Source organism: Equus quagga, chromosome 6, assembly GCF_021613505.1.
Source record: "Equus quagga isolate Etosha38 chromosome 6, UCLA_HA_Equagga_1.0, whole genome shotgun sequence".
In the NCBI taxonomy this organism is placed as follows: Eukaryota; Metazoa; Chordata; class Mammalia; order Perissodactyla; family Equidae; genus Equus; species Equus quagga.
The window spans coordinates 96,542,851-96,564,707 of NC_060272.1; the positions used below are offsets into that span (position 1 = coordinate 96,542,851).

At 39.7% G+C, this 21,857-nt stretch overlaps 1 protein-coding gene across 2 annotated transcripts in view; it reads right to left on the reverse strand.

Moving 5' to 3' along the window:
* The window catches only part of PCSK5 (proprotein convertase subtilisin/kexin type 5), a 437,872-nt gene that overhangs the window by 313,416 nt on the left and 102,599 nt on the right, over positions 1-21,857 (reverse strand). For both annotated transcript variants that reach the window (XM_046664811.1, XM_046664810.1), the window contains exons 4-5: positions 5,645-5,788; positions 1,501-1,577 (exon numbers count right to left, since the gene is read on the reverse strand). In XM_046664811.1, coding sequence (XP_046520767.1) covers positions 1,501-1,577; positions 5,645-5,788 — 221 coding nt within the window. The remainder of the gene's footprint in view (positions 1-1,500; positions 1,578-5,644; positions 5,789-21,857) is intronic.

Genomic DNA, 21,857 nt, shown 5'->3' on the forward strand with positions numbered 1-21,857 from the left:
TCACTGGTGAAGATTTTTAGTGTTGAGCCCCTACTTCATTTTCTTATTATTCCGTGGCTTTAGATTTTGCAGAGTAAGAGTATTTGTGGGAATGCATATATTGCATTATAGCAGAATGGATTACATATTGAAATTTATCAGTGGTGACTTTTAAGTACTGAAGCTTCAAGTTTCTTCCTCAGTGTTTCACGCTAGTTTGCAAATTAGGTTGAATGCATTAGCACGGATTGTCTCAAATTATAAGCCTTTGTGTGAAATTCACTATAACTTTAAACCGTGTAATCTAGACACTAATGAACAGTTCTAAAAGAAAAGTATCCATTTTAATTTAGATCTCTTTCTCTTTTTGTTTAGAAAGTTCTGGAAAATTCTATCTACATTAATTTGCACATTAATACTTTCACCACTCACAACACTCAGTTGTTAATATTAACAAACAGCATATTTTCCACAGTAACATTTTGAAGCTTCTTTGTAGATGGTAAAAAGAGAAAGAAAGAAAAAAATCGATGCACAGTCATAATTATCTAGGTTGTTTTTTTAAGCTAAACTTAGTGACTTCTTTAATCAAATAATACTAACTGAGAAATTTTTCCCGAAAGAAGAACACAGACTGGAAATAGTACATAATAAGTGGGCAAAACACCTCTCTTTGAAACTTCTGCGATCTCAAACTAAAACATGTAAAAAAAATTTCAAGTTATAGTATCTAAATCACAGCATTATCCTAGAGAAGCTTTGCAGTAAAAGGAAAAAAGTTAATGTGATCTAGAGATCAGAAATATCTACTAATCTTTTAGAGAATCTGGGTCATCATAAACCTAAAAAAGCATTCCCATTTACTTTCTGAGGAATGTTAGGATATTTTATGTTATCAAATGGAGGTGCATTTTCACTTGCTTTCACAAAAACTACTGTACTAACTGGAAAGTGTAAATGTGGTTAAATGGGTTTCTGTGGCTCTTGACTGTGGAGATAAGAAAGGCAACGTGCTCCACACGTGGCAAACCTCACAGGCATTTCAGGTGTATCAGTAGGAGACACATTCACTACAGAGGAGACGGGAGAAAAGCAGCAGCAAAAATAGGAATTGGCAGAGACCTCAAGCACAGTGTTCAATGATATTTACTGAATTTAACAAAATAAAGTAACTCTTTTTGGGGGTACTTTGTTTAGCCTCTCCCTTTAGCACCCTCATCCTCAACAAATGGGTCATGAGCCAATTACCACATGAGGGGCAATATTCCCCAGCTGCACCCTTAAGATCTGGAAATGCTGAGTCATTCCCCAGAGTTCTCTCTGCAACCATTCTTATTACGTCAACCACCCCTTTTTATTACCAAGAAGCTTCAGTGGAGAGAGACTTGTTTATCTTGGAGCAAATTAGGGATCGTTTGTTACCAAGGATTTCTAAGAAAAAAAAAATTACTTCCCTCAGCAAGAGCAGAAAACAAAGCTCCTTGCCAGCCACACGCCAGCCACCCCTCACTTGAGCCTTACTTGTTCTCGTTGCTTGCATCATAACGAGGCATTGGATCCAAGTCATTCCCATTCACGTCACAACTTGCCAGAGCATCCTATGGCCACAGAGGAGAGAGCAAGAGAAAGGAGACGGACATTCATTAATTAGCCAGTAACCCGAAGGCTCATGCATTCTTAAACACATTTCTGCAAGAGTAATTATGTTAAATAATACACTCATGGTTCGGTGGTGTCAGGATGCCACGTTCAGTAATAATCCATGTTGTGTTTTTACCCCTTAAGGGGAAAAAATACTCTCCACGGACCAAAGAAGTGTCCAGTCCACTCTTGCCAGCACTTTTTCCCTCATACCTAGAACGGGCCCCTTACCCAATTCCTGCAAAGATGTCCTCAATTACCACCTTTTCTGTGAAGGACTCCTGTAGCACCCACAGGAAAGTGAGTTATTCTCCATGGACTCTCCATCTATTCCTTACTTCATTTCCTGAGTGTGCAAATTCCTTATCATAATTCAAACGTTTTTCTGAAGACAAAAATCATTCATGAATAATTGGCAAGCCAATTAAAAATCAGTGTTAGAAATTTACTATATCAGGTATCTTGGGACCTGCATTAGACAATACTTGTCTGGTTTCAGATGTTTTATCTACTATAAAAGAGTCTACAGTTCAGACTTCTTACTAAGGCTGATGGCCTTTTGCCCCAACCAAATTAATGAACAGTTTTATTATACGCCAGGGTTTCAAAATGAGGCCAAAGTGTCTCTGAAACCAAAGTTGGGTTTAATAGTTTGCTTTTAAAAATGATTGTGAAAATCTCCAAATTACTAAAAAGAACTTACTGAATTGTTCCATCATTCAAATTTATGTCACTAGATAGAACGAATTTAGGACGATTTGAATTTTCAGATGCTTTATGATAATTCCCCATCAGTTTTAGTGAAAACAAATGCTGTCTTTGTTTTCCATCTTTATCAAAGCCTCTTGTTTCTGAAAATAATTTGTAATATACAAAGTCAGAAATGTTTGGGGGAATTAAGCAAAATACATATTTCATATAAAGGTGGTAAGTCGCTTCTTCCCATACAGAGGGGGCCCTGCAGCTGCCCTTAGTGGGCATTACGGCACAAAGGGCGTGTCTCTAGTGTAACTTACCAATTTTACAGATTGGTGGTTACCAGGGGGAAGGGGGAGGGGGGAGGGCAAAAAAGGATAAAGGGGCACATATGTATGGTGACAGATGGCACCTACACTTCTGGGGGTGACCATGATGTCTATACACAAGTCAAAATATAATGATGTACACCTGAAATTTATATAATGTTAAACCAATGTTACTGCAATAAACTAATTAAAAAAATCGTTTTTAAAGTTTTTTTTTTTAAAAAAAAGGAAGCAGAAGACCACTGAACTGCCTGTGGGACCAAGACTGAAACCCAGGCCATCTGACACTCCATCCAACATGATTTTCTCTAGGAGAACTGAGAGGGCACCAGTACTGCTAATTACACAGATAAATTATGGAGAATTTTCTTTCAAAGGGGAAAAAAAAGAAAAAAGGTGAAGAATGCAATCACAATTAGGTTAAAGCTATTTGTATTTAATCAAATACATTCCTATATAGTGGGGAGCAGAACACCCCATTAAAAAAAATCTCTTCACATATGACAAGAAAGACTTCTTTGCTAGGAGATAAGTAGCCACAGTTCTGTGCTTTATATAACCTTGGCCAACTCGCTTTAGTTTTCAGGCCTCAGTTTCTACCCTATCAAATGAAGAGATTGAGCTGAAGTTCCCTTTTCAGCTCTAAGATTCTGTGCTGTGAAGAGATCCAGGTTTATCTGAGTGTGCTTGGAGGCAGGCTGAGAGCAGCCACTTGAATGTTTTGTTCAAATGAGAACTAAATGAATTTGCGGTCCCTCTTTTTTTTTTAACCTTAGGGAAAATCACCTAGTTCAGGGAAAACTGTTTCAATATTTCATTGTAAAAAATTAATTTTGTGAAGTTTCTTGGCTGAATTTTTGAAACAAAATGGGCAACAGAATAGACTATTGCAAGGAAAAGTAGTTGAAGTCGATGGAAATGTAATACGATAATGGGTGTAACTGGTGAAGGAAGGTCTTTGTGGGTCAGAAATATGGGTGACTGTGTGCGCCAGTGGTAGCTTCTGATGTGCCGAGGAAGTGACTTGGAAGTATTTTACTTGCAAAGATAAAATGGAGTCTTTTCAGGTTAGTGACAAAAGGAAAATTAAGAGAGATTAAGAGTCATGAAATAAGTGAGATTGAGCAAACAAGAAAGAAACATTCGAGAGACTTTACGGCAATTTCTACCTAAATGGTTTCATGAGAAGCTGAAGCAGTAGGTGCGAGGCCAGAGACGAGAAGGTCACAGAGACAGACACACACAGTGATTCCCATTGTGCAGAGAAATTAAGCCTTCCCATGCCGAAGACTGTCAGTGAAAGAGACGGACAGAGAGAGAGAGAGATCAGAATTCAACAGGACATCGTGTCCCTTTCTGTGACTCTCGTCCTTAAGGAAAAGGTCACGTCCATTCTGAGTAAGGCCAGGACAACATCCCTCAGGGCCACTGGGGTATCCAGCAGTTACTGAGGAGCAAACAGCAGAGAGAGGCAGTGGGCATGCTAGGATGGCAACTCCTCTGTGCGGATGTGCAGAGGGAACCAATGGGCAGGGCACATCTCAGAATTCTCTGCTGGCTCAGGGCACAGTGGGATGGGCTGGGCTTGCTGAAGACCCTCCCTTAATGACCATGAAGTGGAATATAGAAGAGAAAAATTTGAGGAGATGTGTCTTCCCAGTTATAGCCCAGGGTTTTCTGTGGGGCCCCTCCTTAAACAGAGGGCAAAGCTTCCCGCCTGGTCTATGACTTTCCTCCTAAAGGGTCAATACGAGTCCTGTAAAGGGAAGTGGGCTTCACTGTGATTTAGAGCTGCTTATATTTTCCAGAATATAAGAGAAACTTGTAAGCTGATAGAACATCATCCAATTTAAGATCAATTTTTTTCAATACCAACGTGAAATACAATTTAGGAAAACTCACGCAGCCAAAATTTGGGAATTAAAAGGAACCACGGAGGAATAGAGAGGGACATGGGTAAAAGTGAGTGCAGTTTAAGTGGGTTTGCAGCAATATCATTGTTCCTGGGTGGAAATAGTTGTCAACAGAAAAGAAGTTAGAGAATTCAGGAGACATGGGTGTATGTGGGATCCACGAGGAGTTTCCGCTGAGCTCTCATGGGGATCAGAGAGTTTTATCTGCAGATAATAGGGAGTCATTGCAGGCTCTTTAGAAACAAGAGAAATATTTTAGGGAGAACACCAAGGTGTCAGGAAACACAAATTAGCAACAGATAGAGAACAGCATATTGGGAGATAATTAGGACACTTTTAACCCAACTTAAGGAGGAGAAGCCGATGGAATGGATAAGTTTGGAGAACAGAGGACACAGGGGTCATTGACACATTTCCGGGCAGTGAATATCACAGGGAAAGAGGGGACCCAGAGGCTCTAGGGGCAGAAACTGACCCCTGTGTCCAGGAACAGGCTACCAACACACTGAGCACCGGGTATCAAGACCATGGTTTTCAATGAAAGCACGGAGCTTCAGCACTTTTGCTTGCTCTGTGATCTTGGGCTCATCTTCTGTTCTCTCTAAGTCCTGGAATCATGGTTCTTTCTTAAGAAAGGGAATTGACTGATTCCTAAGGACTACTGGGAGACTGATTATCACTGTACTTTAAAAAGGAGAGGCAGAGAGAGAAAGAGAACAGCAGAATACCTTGAGAAAAGTTCTGAGTACACTTTTCTCCATGAAAGAAACAAAGAATGTTGTCTGGCTGCCTTGATGAACTGTTGAGAAGAGCAGTTGTCATCAGTAGCAGATGGTGTTGGTGGTGGGGTTTCTGCTACTGTATCACCTGCTTTCTGTCATCAGAACATCAGAAGCACTGAGAGTTGAAATCATTATCTCACGCTTCCTGTACTCCGAGAGCACATCTTTCACAAGATGCGAGCAGCGCGCAGAACCTATTGTACGTGTTAGCTGCATTTTTCAGTTTTCCCCCTTTTTGATAATCCTAACATGAGCTCCCTTGCTTCCAAGGAGGGAAGGTGTTCTGACCACAGCAAACACTCACATAGTTCTGCATCAGATCCGGATGGGTTCTCTCAATGCCGTCGTCCAGGATGGTGACCACAATGTTCTTTCCTGTGTAGCCTCTCTTCCAGGCGCCTTCAATATTCATGTCCGATTGGCAAGGATGCGTGTTGTCACTGCAATGCTAAAGGAGGAAGAGGGAGAAGTGGACTTTGCAGTTACTCAATAGTGAAGAGATGAGAGAATTACCTACTTGTTAAGATAATGCATTAAATTAACAAAAATTTGGTGGACTGCCTGGTTGAGTAGAAGGACACAGGAGACTCCAGCAGGATCACAAGGGGAGGTGGGAAGGATAGATGTGGGGAAGGCAAGCGAAATAGAAGTCTCTTCTGCTAGCTCTGCCCTGTTCTAATACCATAGATCCTTTGGGAAAACATAATAAAATGAAGTATATCTCAACAACAGAATAACGGATGCATCATTTTATTGTTAGTGTATATTATTGACACATAAAAAGGCATTATGTAGCATTTCATTTATAAATCCAAACTAAGTAACTGAAGAACAAAGCCTTATGATTTCTTCACCAGGTACCTAGAAGCTGATTCAGCTACAAAGAGCTAACTCAGGCAGTGTCAGCCAGTGGTGTGCTGCTGTGAGAAACCCATGAACGAGAAATAATAACAGCTTCTTCAAACTTCCTTCAATAGAGTAACAATGGCTGTTGGACCATAGTTTGTAGGGGGTCAACACTCATTCAGGGCTACTTTGAGAAGGGAAAGAAGAATAGTGTCAAGTACAGAAAGGTGACCTCCGCAGGAAAATGCATGTGAGGGCTTCAAGGTTTATATAGAAACATTGAACCTTAGCTCATTATGAGTAGTCATTTCATTCCACAATGGTGACAACACACAAACATATTGAGAAATGAATTAAACCAGTAGCTTTTCCTGATATAATTTACTAGCCTTTGTCCAACCTACACAATTGTTCCTTCAAAGTCCATCTCTTTGAAATATCCCTCTAAGTGGTGTGTTTTCCAGGTTCTTAAGACTCAGCAGACAAACAAAGGGAGAGAAATGTGCTGTAACATAATGCCATAGCAACAGAGCCACCCCAGGTCTTTCACCATTCACTACTTTCTTCCTGCTCTGTAACAGTTTAGCACTTCGGGAGCGGAAGAGAATGTGAGCTTTGTATGCGCTAAGCATGATGGAGACCCCACTGCCATTGATTCATCCAACACATATTTCATCAAGCACCTACTACGTGCTGGGATATGGCAGTGAATAAGGTCCCTGTCCTGATGACCCCTCTAAAGAGGAGGTACAGATAATAAATAAATAAACAAATGAGACCACTCGGAGCACTCCTATGTTTTACAGAATTACAGATGGCGATACCATGGTGAATGCAGGGGTCTGAGCACACCACTTTAGTGACACTTTTGTGGTCAGAAAGACTCCAGTCTCTGAGACAGTGAAATGTCAGCTGAGACATGACTGATGAGAAAGAGTTGGTCTGCCTAAGAGCCAGAGACAAGCGTCTTGGCAAAGGACACAACAAATGCAAAGACTGTAAGGAGGGACAGGGCTTAGCACACTGAAGAAAGAGAAAGAAGGCGGGGTATTGCTGAATCCTAGTAAATGAGGGAGAATGGCAAGAAGCCCACTAGAAGGGGAAGTGAGGTCAGATCATCTAGGGCATTGTAGCCCCGACTTGGCTTTTATTCTAAGTACAACCTAAATGGAAGCTCATCTCTTTCCAAACTTTGCCCCTCAAAATCAGATGCTAACTAGTGACAGACACCTCTAACGCCCCCTAACATGAATTTGTTGATTAATTTATTCCCCAAATGAGACTGCCTTTGTTGAATGGTATAAACACAGGAGTAGTTTCAGGGATTCATTCTAACAAAGAGTGTACCCATTTTTCATCACAGATAATACCAGTTTCATAGAGAATAGAGAACGCTTTATGAACATTTGCATCTTTCTCCCACCTTCTTGACTCCTTTCTGGCACTTCAGGCCAACACACACTCTACTACTGTACTCTGTCCCCCGCTGATCCAAATTCTACTCTCCCCATCTCTCCTCAGTTTTCCAGGCACAGCTCAGGTCCTACCTCCTCCTACAAAGTCTTCTTGAGTTCTCCAGCCTTCCGTCTGTCTCTTCCCCTTCCATGAACTTAGGCAACACACACACACATACACACACATTCTGTTCTACACAATCCAACCCCTACTCACTGAATTCTGCTGAACTGTTGTTGACTGCTGAATCTTGTGTGTCAATTTTGTCTCCTTGATTACGAGCCCCTAAAACTAAGTCTAACCTAGGACTTCAGTAAACATTGGTTAATTAATTACACAGCAGAAATGAGAGTATATCTTCACTACGTTTCCAAGTTCAAACCTGCCATTATGTTTACTGTTCCAACCACTTCAGCAATATCACGCCAGCTAATGCTTGGTTAACAGAGACGATCATGAGAGAAATAGGGTGGATTTCTGAAATGTCTACGTTTTTCAGAAGTCTCATTCTGGCCAAGAGTTTGGGCCTTTCCTGACCAAATATTTTAATTTAACACAAAGTAACTTTGACAGATTTCCATTTCATTTTTTCTTTTTCAAAACCTGCTCTGGCCACCTGTGGTATCGTTTGTGACATGCAGTAATGTTCATGTGGCCAAGAGGTGGGCCGGAGGAAGGAAATGCACAGGAAATGGGTAACCCACAAATGGGATAACCGTACTGGAGTAGAGAGATGCTGCCTGAAATTGTAATTACGAAAATTGAAGAAAACCAGCCGTCTATGGAAAACATGTGTGTTAAAAGTGCAGCAATTAGGTTTCTTTCTTCTGCTTCTCTTGAATCTGACTTTACCATTAAATGTTTTTGTACCACCTTTTTTCTTTTCATCCACCAACATGGTATTGCTGGAATGGGAAGAAGAAACAACCAGTTGATACTTTCATTTGGATAATCTAACAGAGTAGGTAACCAAAATGTCAAAGGAAAAGATGATCAGAGCCTGGTGTGTTTCTTGTAAGTTAATAATAAGGCTAGAGGACCCTTAAATCAGAACCCTAAATCCTGAATGCGAACCTTAGATTTTTAACACGTATTTCAAGTGGTCCATGCTTCCAAATGTGTTTCTAATATAGTTGTTTCTAGTATAGTTGTTTAGATACCCAAGATACCCGAAGAGCAAAGACTGTGGAAAATATTGATGCCAGTCAACAATGACCAAAGAGAATGAGTTAATCATTTCCTCACGTGCCTGATCAAAATGGTCTTTAAACTGAGCTCTATTTACTTGACAGGAATCTGTGTGACAGTAGCACTCAAAGGCAAAAGGAACACACACTAGGCGTGGTTCCCTCACACACGGTCAAGCAAGTTGAGATCTCTGACAGAGCTAGAACTGAAGACTAGTTTCTGGATTGTGTTACCACATATGCAGTCCACAGACTGGTATTCACAAAAGGGGGCAGTCAGAAACTTCCAGGATATTTGAAGCTGATGAAAACCACATATGTGCACAGTGTATGCAAGATAAATATTTATAGTAAATGTATGTACCTTCAGTTCTCAATAATGTACTGTATTTCAATGATGGTCGATGCACAGATGAGTAAGTATTTAGAAATGACACAAAATGGAAAATATCTGCAGAAACAATGGTTACCACCTAGGACTCCCACTTCTTTATCCATAAAAGCTTTTATTCCTTTTAGAAATGAAATTTTAAAGAGACTGTTCTGTGAGTTCTAGAAACAGAGTTTTCCATACCAGGGTTATGAGCTATTCTGCTATAAACCACTCTGGGTGTGTCCACTTCTCTTGTGTCTTCATAAACATATCACAGTGTTTGCCTAACGAAAGAACAGTTTATACCCAAAATAAACACCTTTGTTATGTTCTCATCATCATTTTCTTCAGACTAGGAGGAAAAAACCCTCAATGTCATTCTTTTTAAACTTCTCCGAGTTCTGAGGGTCTCCAATGATCTGCCAGTTTATAAGCTGCCAATAGCCTAACACTGAAAACATCTGTTGTTCATTGTTATTGATACAGTGGCTCAGAAGTCTGACTCTCTGACTATACGATGTAATAAGAAAGCAGAATTAAATATACAGGAAATCTGTTCTACAGATAAATTCAGAAACATATCTAGTCAACTTAGTAAAATGTATATACACTTGAAATTCTTCATAAAATTTTGGGTCCAAGAGCTCTAAGAAATTGAAAAAAATAGAATTGATACTCTCTTACATGGAAATATAACTGACATCTACTAGATCCTTAGAAGGCCAAGCATTGTACTAATCACTTTTATATGGACCGGCTTCATTTAAGACTCAGAACAACTATTTGAGAGACGTACTTTTACTTTTATCATCTGCTTTTAACAGATAAAGAAAATGAGACTTATCAGTCTAGGTGCACTTCTAGAGTTCAAACAGCTGGTCAATAGTAGAATTAGGATTCAAAACCAAGCAATCTGACACCAGACCACAGAAACTCTTCAACTGTTAAAAATTGAAACAGAAAGGGCTTAGAGGAAAGCAAAACACACGCAAATTCAGATAAGGAGTGAATGCTGGACAAGATAGCACCAATAAAGAAATTCAAATAATGGACATTTCACTGACCTTAGCACTGTGATCAGTGCGTTCATGAGATAAGGTGAAATATAGTTGGATAAGACTTCAGAGACATTCCAATTTTCCCTCATTCCACTTATTGCAACACACCTTTTAGGAAATCACCAAGTTTCTATTTGAATAGTTTCAATGACAGGGAGCTCACTTCTTCACTAAACAGCCAATGATGTGCTGGTATATCAGTTCTTTTTTAAGAAAGAATTGATTTTGTAGTGTTTGCCAATTTCCATGGTGTAAATACTCACATCATGGCCAGTTTTAAACTACCACGCTTGCAGGATGCCTGAATGCATAACAAGAAGATTTCATGAGCTGCCGGAAGGCTGCTCCAGCATACCACTGGAAATGGCTCACTCAACTGGTAGTCGGGACCCGTTTCTGATGAAGTCATCCCTTCCAATGGGTCTGACATCTGCTTCTCAGTACGTGGGGACCACTAGGAAGTGCCTAGGCTTAGTTCTCCACTTTGCAGTTTCAGACAATAATTTTCCTTCCTCTTGCATCTATTTGGACAAGATCTTCCTTCTTTTTTTTTTTTTTTTTAGGAAGATTAGTCCTGAGCTAACTACTGCCAATCTTCTCTTTTTGCTGAGGAAGACTGGCCCTGAGCTAACATTCATGCCCGTCTTCCTCTATTTTATATGTGGGACGCCTACCACAGCATGGCTTTTACCATGTGGTGCCATGTCCACACCTGGGATCCGAACCGGCAAACCCTGGGCTGCCGAGAAGCAGAACGTGCGAACTTAACCGCTGCGCCACCAGGACAGCCCCAAGATCTTCCTTCTTTAACTTTTATTTTTCTAAGATACCGAAAAAAATTGGACTTTGGACTTTTGTGAGGCCATAAGCTGATGCACTCTCCTTGGGATATATGAAGTAGAGATTCTGTGACTCCAAAACTGAAGATGCCTTCACAGATTTTTCAAAATTAAGCTAGGGAAGTTCTAAGACATTAATTACTACATTTATGAGCTGACTTGATGGACTTCAAATCCTTTGTTATGGCACACACGCAAAAAAAAAAAAATGCCCTTGGCCAAAACAGATTCAATGTCCAATTATTGAAGGATGATTATTCAATTTGTGAATTTTCCAGAAATCCCAAGGAAGCCCAGAATGTTTCTACAATATCCAAATGCAGCATAGCAGCTAAAGACTCTAGCTAGGGGAATCAGGAAGAGGAAAGGTTAAATTCCACCTTGCTACTGTCCAGCTATATGACTTTGTCTAGTTATCTACATTCTTAAAACCTAATCTGCAGTTCGAATGCAGAGAATTGCTATAAAGATTAAAGAAGGTAAAGTATATAACAAATGGCTGCTGTTATTATGATCAAGTTGTTGTTGATGGCAGCACATTCATAGGAGGCATCAGTGCTCCTAATAGTTCAGAGAAGACGACCTTGGTTTAAAACAAAAAAAGAGAGATGGATTACTGCAAAATAATGAGATGATGGTTCTCTTTATTGTCTGGAGAGATAGGTTAGACAAACTTTAAGGGGCAACTGATCATTTGTAAGGATTGCTGAGATGACCTGAATATTTTACATTTGGGGCTGGAGGCCTCGGCTGGTGGATGGAGACTGGGGGTGAAGTGAATGAGCACAGAACAGCTTCCAATTATTTTCTGGCACATTGGTCAAATGGCCTCCTATGAACGAATCATCATGTTTTACTCTACACATTTTTACCAGTATTCCAACTCCACTAGAACCATGGTTTGCGTCTACTATAATATCAATTTGACAAAGGATCATTTCTCACAAAATTTTAGGGATGTTCCATATAATACCAGAAAAAAAAACCCAGAAAATAGTGGATGCTAGAAGACAGACTGTGGTGTACAAAATATGCCTATATAAAGAAAAATGAGAATAAATCCAATTCCTGAAATTCTACTCATAACTGAGGATTCAAGATATTGAGGCAGGACAGTTAACTGATCTTTCACAAAGGAGCAAAGGTAACACAGTTGATACAGAATAGGGAAGGGACTCTGCCCCTCACCCTTAGCCACCAGGTCCGGTGCCTCCAAGCCCAGTTATTTCCGAATTCAAGATAAGCAACCTTCCAACCGCAAAACTGCCTCCAAGCAATCAGCCCGACTCCTGCATGTGCACAAAGCCTCGAGATGACCACTATACGACCTTCCTGAGCAACACCTGCCATGTTGGACTGACTGGGCAGGCGCAGGGACCACAACCCTGATGGGCCACCGTGAAGACACCACCACCAGGAAGAGGGAAGCAGGACACCTCTAGAGGTGGAGAATCATGACATTAGTTCACTCCCCTCACCCCATAAAAGACTCAGGACAGCTCCCTTCAGAAAACCGCTAGAGAGCCACATCTCCTGTGCCATCTCCCTTGTGCTTGAGCATAAGCCCCAATAAATCTTTGTCTGAGATTTTGGTTGGCCCTCTAGTCAATTTCTGCTACACAGAGAGCCTAAGAACCTAGGGTTGGTATCACAATGGGCCAAAGATAGTCTTTTCAACAAATGGTGCTGGAACAACTGGATATCCACATGCAAAAAATGAATCGACACAGACATTACACTCTTCACAAAAATTAACTCAAAATGGATCACAGACCTAAATGTCAAATGCAGAACTAAAACTCCTGGAAGATAACATAGGAGAAATCCTAGATGACTTTGGGAATGATGATGACCTTTTAGATGCAACACCAAAGGCACAATCTGTGAAAGAAGTAATTGAAAAGCTGGCCTTCATTAAAATTAAAAACTCTTGCTCTGTGAAAGACAATGTCAAGAGAATAAGAAGACAAGCCACAGACTGGGAGAAAATATTTGCAAAAGACACATCTGATAAAGGACTATTATCCAAAATATACAAGGTACTCTTAAACTCAACAATAAGAAAACAAAGAACCTGATTTAAAAATGGGAGAACAGACACCTCACCAAAGATATACAGATGACAAATAGGCATATGAAAAGATGTTCAAAACATCATACGTCATTAGGGAAGTGCAAATTAAAACAAGATACTGCTATACACCTATTAGAATGGCCAAAATGCTGAACACTGACACCACCAAAGCTGGCAGGGATATGGAGCAACAGGAGCTCACATTCACTGCTGGTGGGAAGGTGAAATGGCATGGCCACTTTGGAAGATAGTTTGATGGTTTCTTACAAAACTAAATATACTCTTACCATGCGATCCAGCAATTGCACTCCTTGATATTTAATCAAAGGAGTTGAAAACTTATGTCCACACAAAAACCTGCACATAGACATAGCAGCTTTATTCATAATTGCCAAAACTTGAAAGCAAGCAAGATGTGCTTCAGTAGGTAAATGGATAAATCAACTGTGGTGCATCCAGACAATGGAATATTATTCAGCACCAAAAAGAAATAAGCTCTCAAGCCATAAAAAGACATGGAGGGACCTTAAATGCATATTACTAAGTGAAAGAAGCCAATCTGAAAAGGTTACACACTGTATTATTCCAACTATGACATTCTGGAAGAGGTAAAACTATGGAGATGGTAGAGAGATCAATGGTTGCCAGGGTTTGGGGATCAGGGGATGAATAGGAAAAGCACAGAGGATTTTAGGGCAGTGTAAATACTCTATATGATAGTATAATGATGGATACATGTCATTACACATTTGTCCAAACCCAGAGAATGTACAATACCAAGAGTGAACCCTAATGTAAACGATGGATTTTGTTGGATGATTATGATGTTTCAATGCAGGTTCATCAGCTGCAAGACATCTACCACTCTGGTAGGGGAGGTTGATAATGGGGAGGCTATGCACGTGTGGGGGCAGGAGGTATATGGGAAATCTCTGTACCTTCCCCTCAATTTTGCTTTGAAGTTAAAACTGCTGTAAAAAAAATAAAGTCTTTTAAAAGCAGAAGGAAAAAAAGGAATTGAGCAGAGCAGCCAAAAGATAACTGGATGATCCATGGATTTAGTTAAGTGAACAACATTTCTCTCATTTGTAAATTTTGTCATCTTCTTTGAATCTTTCCAAACCTGACACATCTTGAAATAGAAACTTTCAGTCCTAAAAATACTTAACAAAGCAAAAACCAATAAGCCAACCAACAAATATTGTCTCCTGTAAGGAATCTCTACATGGTTTATCTTAGTGTTTGGAGAACTGGTTGCAGCTATCTTACCTGGCCTTGCTGCTAAAGGGTAACCAGGGCCTCTAAAACTTTCTGGATATTTCTGAGACACTGAGACTAAGCCTACCTTGATATGTATAGGCCACTATACCTGCCAGGGTTTACATGAGTCTCAAATACGTCAGGTCCAAAAACTGAGTCAGGTTTTGGAAATCTGAGTCGGAAACCACTGTCTCCTTCTCTCTTGTTCCTATAGTTATTCCATAAATCCTTCCATTATTCACAGTACCTTGCAATTCAGACCATGGCCCTGACCCACTGCTTTTAACCTTTCTAACCCATCTTATGCTTCCAATCTATCCCCCTTTCATTCAAAACAATTTTTTCTTACTTAACACTTACAAGCACTTACTACATTCTGGTCACTATACTAACCATGACACTGTCCCTATGCTCAAGTCCTTGAAGTCTGGTCTATGTGACAAACAAGGAATTTTACAAAAACACATGTTAACTATTACCATGGGGGTTCTCAGGGTACCGTGGGAACAGGGAGCCTGGTCAGGCACAAGCGTGGGAAGACTGAGAACACTTCCTAGAGAAAATGACATACATTCATTCATTCATTCATTTATTTAAGATTTTATTTTTTTCCTTTTTCTCTCCAAAGCCCCCCGGGTAAATAGCTGTATATTCTTCATTGTGGGTCCTTCTAGTTGTGGCATGTGGGACGCTGCCTCAGCATGGTTTGATGAGCAGTGCCATGTCCGTGCCCAGGATTCGAACCAACAAAACACTGGGCCGCCTGCAGCAGAGCGCGCGAACTTAACCACTCGGCCACGGGGCCAGCCCCAGAAAATGACATTTAAACTGAGCCCCCAAAATATGAGTTGACTAGCCAGAGGGCAAGCAGGGGATGAAAAGGATGTATTTATTTTTGATAAGGGAATAGAATAATCAAAGAGAGACTGGAGTGTTCAAGGAACTGAAAGAAATTCAGTACAGCTGGAGAATACAGATGCAAGAGATGACGAGAGATGAGAAAAATGGAAAGAGATGAGACTGGAAAGGTAAGCACAGGCCAGAAGCTTGTAAATATTCTTATAAGCCATATTTTTTTTTAAATTTGAGCTTTATTGTAATTCGCTGTAAAACCATTCAAGGGTTTTTTGTTTCTGTTTTGAAAGATTTTAGTTTTCCTTTTTCTCCCAAAGCCCCGCAGTACGTAGTTGTGCATTTTTAGTTGTGGGTCCTTCTAGTTGTGGCATGTGGGATGCTGCCTCAGCATGGCTTGATGAGCGGTGCCATGTCCGTGCCCAGGATTCGAACCTGTGAAACCCTAGGCCACCAAAGCAGAGTGTGCGAACTTAATCACTCGGCCACGGGGCCGGTCCCCATTCAAGGGTTTTAAGACAGGGATTGATAGCATTTGGATGTCTAAAATGCATCTCCAACTTAGTTTCAAAGAAAAACACAATCTTTCCCCTCTGGCTCCTACAAAGCTGCTCCTGCCCAGGGCTCTCCATCTCCCCCACACCAGTATAAGGCATCTATGGCTCCTCTCCTTCTCCAACGTCCATCAGCAAATCCTTCAAAATATTTCTTAAACCTGACTTCTTCCTACCATCTTCATGGCTCCGCACTGATTCAAGGTACTATCATTTCTCACTCCTCTACAGTCTGTTCTCCATATGGTAGTAAAAGTGATCATGGTAACCTATGTTGGATGTATTCTCAATAAATATTCCCAATAATTCCTAAGCTCCAATGACTTTCCCTCACACTAATATCCCAAGTCTGTTCCGTGGTCTATAAAGTGCTTCATGACCTGATTGGAAGCCATCTCCCTGACCTCTTGACTCCCCTCTCATCCTTACTCTCTCTATTCCACTACTGTCCTCTTCCATCCCAACCCCACTCCCATCTCAAGGTCTTGATACTTGCTATTCTCTCACACTAGAATGTTCCTCAGAGAAGCACATGGCTCCCTCTCTTATGCTCAAATATCACCTCCCAAGAGAGGCTTTCCCTAATCAATCTATCTGAAACAGCATTCTCTGTCATTCTCTACCCTTGACTCTGATTTCCTTTTCTTCATAGCACTCATAACTATTGTATTACAAATCAGTTTCTCTCCAGTGTATGTCTCCCACACTGGACTGTAAGTTCCATGGAGGCTGCCATTTTGCCTTATTTATTTCTATATCTACAGTATCTAACATATAGTAGAAGTGCAAAATTATATGCCAATTGAATGACCGGATTGAGTTTTAAAAAGTCACTGTGGGTTCCATAGAACATGAAGGAAAGCATGGAGACCAATTAATTGGGAGACAGTTGTAGTGGTTGAGAGACGACAGTGGTCTGCATTACTGGGAACAGCAGAAACTACAGTACATGATACATAGTAGGCATTCTAAATATGTGTTGTTAATGACAATGAATGAGTATGGTGAAAGAGGAATCAAGAATGATCAAACATCTGGCTTGGACTATACAGCAAATTGTAGGATCATTTACTAAGCAAAGAAACAGAGAAGAGGAGAAAATTTAGTTGGAGAATGAAAACACTGAGTTAGAAATATGGAAATTGAAGTAACATCCAAACAGGAGTAGGCTGTAGCAATTGGATATGTGGATCTAAAGTTTCTTTATGCCCAGATCCACAACTGAATTCTTCCTAAAATTTTGGCATCATGCTACTTCTCATCACAAATTTTTTTCATCTATAAAGTGCTAACATCTTGGCCTTTGAGTTGCTCTACAATCTGGCAATGAATATTCACTGTCTGGTGCCATTTGTTAACTCAAAGTTAAAAAATCCTTGGGGACAAAATAGAGTGTGTACATTTGATGGTCTTAGCAAAATTTGGGGTCACTACCAGATATGACTGATAGGAAAAATTGGCAAAAATTTTCCCCCACTCCCTGTACCTATGGTGCTGGCAATTTCTCCCCTTAAGCAACGAGGCTTTTTCTTCATCCTTCGAATCTGGGCTAGCCTGGCAACTTGCTTTGGCCAAAAGATTGTAGAAGTGACAGTGCCCCGTTACGCCCTTTCTCTTGTAATCCTTCCTGGCTGCCATGTGAACGAGCCAAGGCAGCCTGCTAGAAGATGAGAGACCACATGGAACAGATAAAAGCTGTCCAGCTAAAACCACACTAGACTAGCTAGCCCCTAGCCGACCCACAATGGCTCACAGATACATTAGTGAGCCCACATAAAACCAGAGAACTGTCCAGCTGAGCTTGGCCCAAACTGGAGACATGCAGAATCATAAATAAACTGCTGTCGTGTTAAGCCACAAAATTTTGGTGGTGGTTTTTATACGGCAAAAGCCAACTAACATACAAGGTTATCAGTCTAAGGGAAGTCAGTCCAATCAGAAAGGTAGGAGAAAATCGGTGCATCAAGTTGAAGCAGTTTATCTAGAAGAGAGGAAGGCTTGGCTGTACTTGGGGAGGAAGAGCAGCGAGGACACCTAAATGTATCAATTATATGATTCTAAAGCAAATTCTAAGATCCCTGCACATTCGTTCAAGCCTTCCCTTCACGGGAAGCCCAGTGTTCTTCCGCTTACCCCATCCAGACTCAAATGAGCAATCTCCGATTATATACGGGTTTTATCTTCCCAATAAAATTACAAGCCACTTGTGGTAATGGAGTCCGCATTATGTGTCTTTATAACCTCTAGAGTTCATAGTAAAAATACTCAATAATTTGTGAATTGATATTTAAGAGAGAAGGCAAAAGTAAATTTGGGGATAAAATGCAGAAGAAGATAATTTACATAATTAAGACATGTAATACACATAATAGAAATGGTTCAAATAAGATCTAGAAATCTTTGTCTTCCACACAGCGGCTCATAATACGGCACCTGCCTATTCAACTTTGCCAATGAAAAGATTCAAGAAATAACACAGGAAAAGTGTAGGGATGGAAGCCTTCGCAAGGAATTATACAAGAAGAGAAGAAGACATTCCTTTGGGGGTGCCGATTATGCTAATATGCCACTAATGATGTTCAACACCCCTGGCAGAAGAAGTCAGAAAAGATGCAACCTAGTGACAGGTGAGCTATGAGCCCCTTACAGGCCTGGTGGGAAATTTCTCCCATCTGGAGAGGGGCTCAGGGGTGCAGGTCTGTTTCCTTTGGAACAACACAGGGCATGATAGAAGTGAATACTTCTTGACTCTTCTCTGGTTTTTGGTCAATGGCTTGACTTTAATATTGTCTTTCCTTCTAGGTCATGTAGTCAATTCTCCATGAGTTGAGGAGAAACTCAGTTTTACCAAATGACTTTCTTCCTGGATGACTATGAATCAAGAATCAAGTATTCCTAATACACTACTCTTTGCCAAATTGTGCAAATTAGTAAATTGTGTTTACTTAGGAATGATCTCAATTAAAATGTTTTCCCTAAGTGCCTATAAAGCCAAGAAACAATTCCTACGTTGCAGCTCATGAAAATGAATTTTAGAAACAACTGAGATGCATTATTTAATAATTATGTGAACATTAGCAAGAAGCAAACCTCATTCTTTTCTAAAATGTAATTTCTTGGTTTCCATTGCTTACAAAACTCTGCTTGCATAGACATCTTCACCCTCTTGCTCTCCAATCTGTAAAAAGCTGGCTCAGAAATTCCTCTCTCCTCTTTTTCACCAGGATCTCAGGAAGGAGAGCTAAGAGATTAGTGAACTCTTCCCATTCTCTAAAATGAGTAGGACGCAGCATGGTTTGGACAAGCACAATCAACTGCCCCACTACTTTTATTTTTTCAAAATCACAGAAGAAAGTTTGAGAAAAAATGCTAGAAAACAATTGTTCTAATATGGGAGACATTTAAGGTCAGAGAGGAAGAATTTGAATATCATTTGAAGATAATTGAATGGCAATATTCTCATGAAACATAATGGTAGAGGCTGTTATTTTTCAGGTGAGAGGAAAATCCATTTTTCAGTTGAAAAAATAATGAAGAACAGGAATAAACTTATACAAGATCCTCCCAAACCCTCATTCATTTTGCAACCAGGTTTTTATCACGTAATCATTTTCTCTTAAATAGATGGATAGATGGATGGATGGATGGATGGATGGACAGGTGGATGGACAAACAGAGGGACAAGGAGACAAATGGATGGACAAAGGATGGACAGAAAGCAAACAAATAGACAATACAAGTCCTATCACATTTCGATTTTTCTCAAATTTTTATTGAAAGATATGCCCCTTTCTAGTAAAAGCCACTTCAACTTCCCTAAGCCAACCCCTCAAACTCCCATAGATTAAATGCTCCCAAAGGATATTTTCAATCAAGACCAAGGAACAAAGATGACACATATGTAGAAGAGGATACAGAGAGATGGAAGAGGAAGAGAGGATCAAATCTACGTAACAGTGACGCCATGCATATTCAAGTGATGTCCAAAACAGTTAGGTAGCTCATCCCTTTCCAGAATAAGAACGACTTGAACTTTCCTAAATAGAACACATTTAACTTGTTTAAAGTTAACACAGAGCAGCAGAAATTTGGTCTTAAACATTAACAGTGGTTCCCTTAATTTTTTTCTCAAAAAAAAGGCATTAAACTAGATGCCTGTAAAGGACAAGAAAGATGTTAGTTTGTTGGAATTATATATAAAAATTAATGAGATGTGGAATTTCAAATAGTCTTTTCAGATTTTAAATTTGTTTCTCTCTCGATATATGAGATTACCGACAACTTTCTAAATATTCTGAGGTTCTCAAGGTTTTTGCCAGGCCCTCTAAGAAGTCATTACCCCAAATACATTTAGCTCCACAAGAAACCTGTAATAATTGTGGTATAAAAACTGTGAAAAGAGGGAATAATATTATTCAGTGTGTCAAAATTCTTCTTCTTAACCTTAAGTGATCATATCAGAAGAGACAGCGTGGTCAAAAGCCACCGTCATAACTAGTTGCAGACAAAATCTGAATTCACCTTTGCTTTTCTGTCAACACAATTGCCACTCTGACACCCACAAATCTCTCCTTTTTCTTAGTAACATGAATCATTCAGGTATAATTGAGTCTATATGTTTTTATATAAGCAAAAACTAGGCCTGCTATATATAGTGGAACAAAAAAGGTGTGCTTAGGAAAAGAGAAAAATTCCTTAGTATCCATAAATGCAGTTTATATTGTCAACTTTTTCTTTTTCCTTTCCAGTACAAACCAACTACCCCAAAACCTAATGGCTGAAAATAATAATTATTACGGCTCAAATTTCTCTGGTTGACGAGGCTTAGCTGGGTGGTTCTCACTCAGGGCCTCCGGTGCAGCTGCCATCAGAGGTCCACTGGGACTGGACATCTCAAGGCTTGACTGACATGGAAGTTTAAGATGGCTTCTTTGTTCACATGAACAGCTGGAGAATTTTCACCTTACGTGTAAGATTTAGTTATTAATGTCTATTTGTCCCAGTTGACTTATCTGCAAGTCCTTCTAAAGGACATATATCTATTGTATAATGATTTTATCCCATAATAGCTAGAGGAATGGCAATTACATTACTGTTTCTCTACATCTGTTAACTGTCAAAACATTTCATTCATTCACTTATGTTTTACTAGTTTGTTTCTAATTTTCCAACCAACACTAATTAAATGCTTTCTAGATGCTGAGTCTACTTCGGGGAATGAGAAAGCATACAGCCTGGCCTTCATAAAGTTTTCATTCAAGTTGGAGTAGATAATAAATAGACAAATGAGACAAACAATATAATTAGAGAGTATGGTAATAGTTACGAAGGAAATAAAAAAGATACCTTAGATAACATCAAGGGAAACGTGTTATTAAATTTATACCTTGAGTTCTTTACAATTTTGCTATTAGTGAGCTGACCTTTATTCAGTGAACACAGAAATTTCATTTTGAAAAGAGATGTTTATAAGTATCACGCAATAAACTCCAGCCTTAGAAGAGTAAGTTGGAGCAAAATTGAGGTTCCAGACCTATTGCCATTTAAAATTAAAAAACAAAGCAAAACAAAAAAAATTTTCACATTTCAAATAAAAATTTCAAACCAAAACCTTTCCTAAGACAAAAAACCTATAGCAATAAAGAATGTGATATGTACTATTACCATGATATAGCCACAGAAAAAGAAATCTATACTGCAAAGCAAAAACAATCTCACCTCTGATGATGAGCAAAATCAATTCAGAAAGCTACTAAAAAGCCCGTGTTAATAGTGTTCCTTCTAGACTGAATAAAAATAATTGCCTGAATCTACCTGACATCTTTGCTTTCATTGTCCACTTGAAGACATAAATTAGGATAAAATCTACAAAGTTGCTTGAAAGAAAATGAAGCATTTTGCTTGGAAACGCCAATAATACGTCTAGCGCTTCTTCTACTGTGGCAAGTAGTAGATGCTTCAGAAAAGATGAAGGATCCCGTAATACATTTGATTAGCTACTTAATAAAGGAAGCTACAG